Source organism: Squalius cephalus, assembly GCF_949319135.1.
Source record: "Squalius cephalus genome assembly, chromosome: 1".
Classification (NCBI taxonomy): Eukaryota; Metazoa; Chordata; class Actinopteri; order Cypriniformes; family Leuciscidae; genus Squalius; species Squalius cephalus.
Window position 1 is genome coordinate 27986709 of NC_137122.1, and position 6000 is coordinate 27992708.

General features: G+C 37.7%; 1 protein-coding gene across 1 annotated transcript in view; it reads right to left on the reverse strand.

Moving 5' to 3' along the window:
- LOC307171490 (nucleotide-binding oligomerization domain-containing protein 1-like) overlaps positions 1–4946 on the reverse strand; it is a gene marked incomplete at its 3' end in the record, with an annotated part of 28113 nt that extends 23167 nt beyond the window's left edge. Inside the window, exons 1-3 of the mRNA XM_079893145.1 lie at positions 4878–4946; positions 1837–2188; positions 129–1758 (exon numbers count right to left, since the gene is read on the reverse strand). Of these exons, the coding sequence (XP_079749271.1) occupies positions 129–1758; positions 1837–2170 (1964 nt within the window). The 5' untranslated portion in view covers positions 2171–2188; positions 4878–4946. The remainder of the gene's footprint in view (positions 1–128; positions 1759–1836; positions 2189–4877) is intronic.
- Between the last annotated feature and the right edge of the window lie 1054 nt (positions 4947–6000).

The following is a 6000-nucleotide window of genomic DNA, read 5'->3' on the forward strand; positions in this document are numbered from 1 at the left end:
CAGTAAGCTCAGTCTTGGAGTGAAAAAAAACTATATTGCGATTTGCGAATGATTTTCACACACACGATACATTGTCACTTTTTTTTATTTATATTGCTATATATCGTTTCACCCCTATTCCTTAGTACCTGATCTTGGGTCCGCAGCTGAGCATCATGTTCATTCCTGCGTCAGTCATGTTACAGTCCTTCAGATTCAGATAAACCTCTTTATCTCTGGACTGAGCGATCACGTAAGTCAAAGCACAACACTGATGAGGGTCGAGATCTTCTTCAGGCTCAAGCTGATGGTCCATCTTCTCCAGGAACATTAAACACGCTTCAGGAGACTGGAGCTCATACAAGCACTGACACACATAGAGAAGATCAAACTCTTCACTTTCACTCTGAGGTTGGAGGAAAGTTTCCAAAAACTTCTCAATGAACCAGTCAGATGTTTTCTTTGTCTGATCCTCTGGGAAGAGACATTTGATGAGTTTAATGTTGTGTTCTCCCAGAAGTCCACATAGGAAAAGAAGAACATATTTCATGTGTTTATTCTCCTCAGTTTGACAGAGTTGTAGGACTTTCTCAATTTCATCTGGATGTCCAAAAAGCCACAAAGCTGAGAAGAATTCCTGCATTGTGTTGTGGAGAAAAGCACAGTACGTCATTGCAGAGTCTCTTATTGTGATCGTCTTCAGAAAAGCCTGAAAAATGTCTCTCTTAACACTGGTAATATCTAGAAACTTCAGGCACTTTTGCTTAGTTGCATTGAATGCACTTTTCATCAAGAAATAAACCTGATCTTTGATCTCTCTCAGGTATTCATCTATTTCCTCATTTTTTTTTTTTCCATGCGTCTTCACAGCAAAACGGAAAATGTGGATGTACATTTCCGTGACTGTGTGTGGATGGTTGAAAACGTCGTTTTTAAATTGAATCAAGTCTACAATCATGAATGCATACATTGGCACATGGCTGAGACTGAACAGCTCTTGATTCTTCAAAACAACATCTAGAAGAACAGGATCGTGAGCCAACATCTTCTGATAGTAAGCATTGATGGACTCCTCACTGAATCCTTGGACATACACTTTCAGTGTCGGCCAGTCGGAGAAAAGCGGATCATATTCCACCTCTGATCTGCATGTTATTATAATCTTGGCATCAGGCAGGAGCTCGTGGTTCATGATCTTCCATAAGGTGGAATTTTCTTCTAAATCGACTACGCCATCAAATACAATGACAACTTTCTCCGAGTTTTCCTCAATATCTTGAAACACGTCCTTTCTGTCTTTATCCATTGGTTTTAAATATGCATCAAAGAAAAAAGACTCCAAATTGTCATTGCTAGAACTGTGAGCCAAAACACTTTCATCAAAGTAAAACATGTAGTCCAGCTCTCTGTCATCTTTCTCTGCCCACAGATGCAACATTTCCTGGACAACTGTAGTCTTTCCTATTCCAGGTTTGCCTATGAGGAGGATGTTCTTATCTTGGCATCTCAGCAGATCCTCAGGTGAAAGTGCTTGTTGCTCAGTAGGAATGTATGCTCTCAGTTTTTTGGGCCGCAGCTTTTTGCATTTTTTGTTTTTCCATTTTATTTTGCATTGAGGAGTTTTCATCACAGAGTCTCTCTCTAAAACAACAGGTATAAAATGGAAGTTTCCTTGTGCCTTGTCAACCGGATATGTACAGCAATGTTCCCTTTGGTCCTTCAGAATCATTTTTGCTTTCTTCTTGAGCGCTGTCTGGTAGTTTTGACAGGGCTTTGTACCTAAAACAGCAACAAAAACACAATTTATATTAGAAATGTGTTAATTTCACCAAAATGTTTTTTCATTTATCTATTTACCAAATGAATAGCTGGTCTCTTCATCTTCCACTCTTAATGGAAAACAGCTGATCCAGGAGTGTAAATCAGGATGTAATGTCCTCTTCTTAGTGACATCCAAAATCCTGAGTAATTCATAACTGGCCTCTTCCCCTTTTTTAGTGACCCAATCCAATATACATCTGGCTTTATCAAACTCTGTCCTCTCAGCTTTGAGAGCATCGACCTCATGGTCATTGAAAACCCTCTGCTGATAAAGATTCTCAATGATCAGAGGAAGGTTCTCCATATGGGTCACCAGGTTTCTCCTGGCGTTTTTGAGGAACTCAATAGCAGATTGCCGTGAACAAGCCATGCTGCAGGCCTTTCAAACCTGAGGTACAAGACAGATTTACTCAAACAACATTAAAATTATTAATCAAATTTCCACATTTGAGCAATTTCACACAGGAGAGTGTACTATAGAAAAAAGTATTAAAGGGATGGTTCGAAATTGTGAAATCAAACTAGGGTCCTTTGCACCATGACCTCAACACCCCCCAGAAGCCTTTTTTCCCTTGTTCGAACATTATTAAAGTTAGAGCTTATTTAGAGATATCAGCTGAATGGTTAAGTGCAGGCGCTAATGGGTCCAAGGTTGTATCTCGTAAATTTGCCCAGTATGGTACCAAACTTATACAGTACTACAAATAGGTTACACTACCTCATTATGCATCGCTTTCTGCCAGGACTTTACAGGCTTTTCCCAAATAAGGGAAGTGACCTCGACGTCCGGGTTAGTGGTAGCATAAGCCATCAGGCAAGTGTTATTCAAATAAACTCCTGATGTACTTACAAACTTTCCAATGCCTCGTTTTATGTGTACAGAACCTATTTGTACTACTGTAGAAGTTTGGTACCATTCTGGACATTATTAGTGGGGTAATTTACGAGATACAACCTTGGATCCGTTAGCGCCTGCACTAAGCCATTCGGCTGATATATCTAAATAAGCTCTAACTTTAATGTTCGACCAAGGGAAAAAAGGCTTCTGGGGGGGGGGGGGGGGGGGTGTTTGGCTCGAGGTCATGGTGCAAAGGACCCTAGGTTGATTTTACTCCGAACCATCCCTTTAAAACACTAGGTTTATGTGAACTTAATTCTATGTAATCATACACAAAGTGCATTGGTTAAAAATAAACTTTGAATTAACATTCTGGAGAGGAATATAAATAAAGACTCTGTTTATTTATAAATAAATAAACAGAGTCAATTACTGTTTATATTTAGCTCTATCAGATGCCAAAAGCAAACAAAAAATATTGCTAATTTAAACTCTTACTGTGCTGTAAAGTTTTTAACGTGAGAATTTCTAACATGAGAATTAACCAACACAGAAGCACAGAGGTCTTTGAGCAAAAAATAAATGCCAGTCACAAATTATAAGTTTGAAGAAAAAAAAATGCCGGAGGATTTCGATATAAGAGAAGAGGAGCTCCATCCTACACCGGGTCAGAGGTCACCCTTCCTCCAGAACTCGACTCTCTCATGAACATGTATATACAGCCTTTGCTGGAAGCCAGTGATTATAGTTTATAAAGTTTTAAATATGGATATTTTTCTCTAAAAACCCATCGCTTCGATTCAGAAGGCATTTATTAACCCACTGGAGTCCTATGGATTACTTTTATGATGGATGGAAGCACTTTTTGGAGTTTCAAAAACTCGGGCACTATTCAATGCAATTACAAAACTGGGAAAAGCCAGGATATTATTTCCCCATTATGTTCCTTTAATTAAATGGCTAAAATATGATTATTATAATAAATAAAAATTTTATATATTACAAAATATATCTGTTGTAAACTTGTCTTTAACTTCAAGTTGTCATATGAAAAACAGGAGAGTAATTACTGATGTACGTTTTTGAGAAAAGTCTCTTTTAAAGTTTAAAATGTAATTTATTTCTGTGATCAAAGCTGAATTTTCAGCATCATTACTCCAGTCTTCAGTGTCACATGATCCTTCAGAAATCATTCTGATATGATGATTTGATGATCAAGAAACATTTCTGATTATTATCAATGGATGGAAACATCAGGATTCTTTTATGAAAGTTCAAAAGAACAGCATTTATCTGAAATAGAAAGTTTTTGTAACATTGTACACTACCATTCAAACACTGTAAAAAATTTCTAACCTCTCCAAGTCAAAATTTTGTAGTGACTGGTCACATCTAAATTTTTTAATTGGCCCAAGTGCAATTCTTGTTGCAATAGTCTGTTAACATTGGCTCAATGAGAAATAATACGTCAGACTAATTGACGTTACAGGTTTTCCGAAGATTATCAGACTTACAGAGCTCACTTTCCTTAAATGACAAGTTCGGTAGGCTATTTTACACTTAAAGCCCTGTTTACAGATAGTTTCTGATGAAATAGAACGGTTAAGATTAAAATTTGGACACATGCTGCTGTCCCGAGAATTTGAGGTTTCTTTCGCTTCTCCCCCCCACCTACATATAATGGCTGCCTATGGGCACTGGAACAATCCTTTTTGTCCAATTTTTTGTTTGTTTGTGTTTGACAAAAACTACGATAAAACCTGTTGGAAACAATCTTTTGCAGCGATTTTTGTGTGAGCATATCAGTGAACACCCCTGACCACTCGGTGAGTTTCACGTCTTTGTAAACGAAAGTTTAATGCGTTTTTAGGAAGGATTGTTCCAGTGCCCATAGGCAGCCATTCTGTAGGTGGGGGGAGAAGCGAAAGAAACCTAAAATTCTCGGGACAGCAGCATGTGTCCAAATTTTAATCTTAACCGTTCTATTTCATCAGAAACTATCTGTAAACAGGGCTTTAAGTGTAAAATACCGAACTTGTCCTTTAATAGAAGCAACCAAAACGAAACCGAAACCAAATTGAAATTTGTTTGTCTCAAGCCATTCATAACTGCAGTCACCGAATCGGTTTGGTTTAAGTTATTAATTTTTTTTTTTATTTTTTTTTATTTGTTAGTTAGCTTCTATCAAAATGCAAAATCAACCTATTTTTGAGCTATTTTGTACTGGATGAATATTTACCGCAGCAAACTTCAGACAGCACAGGAAACAAGACGGACCTCAGCCGACTTCTTCCTTTGTGTTTTTGGCGGTTGGCAAACCAGCTTGAGGTGCATTACGCCTCCTACTGGGATGGAGTGTGAAGCCTCGATGAACGAAAGGAATAGGCCTAATTCGATTTTTAATTTTTATTAGGAATAAAAAGAAAGAAAGAAAGAAAGAAAGAAAGAAAGAAAGAAAGAAAGAAAGAAAGAAAGAAAGAAAGAAATAAATAAATCATATCCTTCTAATCAAATTTGAAACAACAAGTATTTAATCAAGAAAACAGACATAACTACATCAAACAAAAAGTTAAATATAAAGATGCAAAACACAACAACATCAAGCCTTGGACTGGAGAGGGTGAGAATGCCAGCATGACAACCGAACAGCAAGAACCACAGGGACCAAAACCCAAGCTTTGGACTCCAGAGGGTGAGAAAGCCAGCATCTTATAAGCAGCATGGTTAATCACTGCCAATTCTCATTTCAAAAGAGTGTTCATCCTCTCCTCGTTTCGAGTATACTTCAACCTCCTTCAGTCTATCACTTTCGCTCCTGAGATGCTTTTCTTAATCGTATCTGTAGAAACATTTGTTGGTATTCCAGTGATAACTCCCCTCATCCACTTCTTTTCTCCCATACCTTGACTTGTAACCTTTTGCCCTAATATAGTTTTAATCCCTAGAGCAGCCTTTTGTTGTTTGATGTCTTTGCAAAACATAATTTTCCCATCTCTCAACATATTAGCATTCTCAATATTTCCAACCATTTCCTTCAGCAATTTAGTCAATTTCAAAGGATTCAAATTACTTTCTTCCAACATAAACTTACTCCTCTCTTCTTCTTTTTGTTTCTTTCGTTTTCCCCACCATCTATCTCTTCCTCCATATCTTCCGGACTCTATACTCCACTTCCGTCCATCTTCTTCGTCTAATAAATAATAGAGTGGTCCAGGCAGGACGGTTCCGCATGGCGGTACAAAATATGACCGCCGCTCAGGCCTGCACTGGCTTTCCACAAAAAATATACTTATACATACTAAGTATGAAAAATCTGTGATTTTTTTTCAAAGGACCCTCCCATTCAATTTCTACAAACCTCT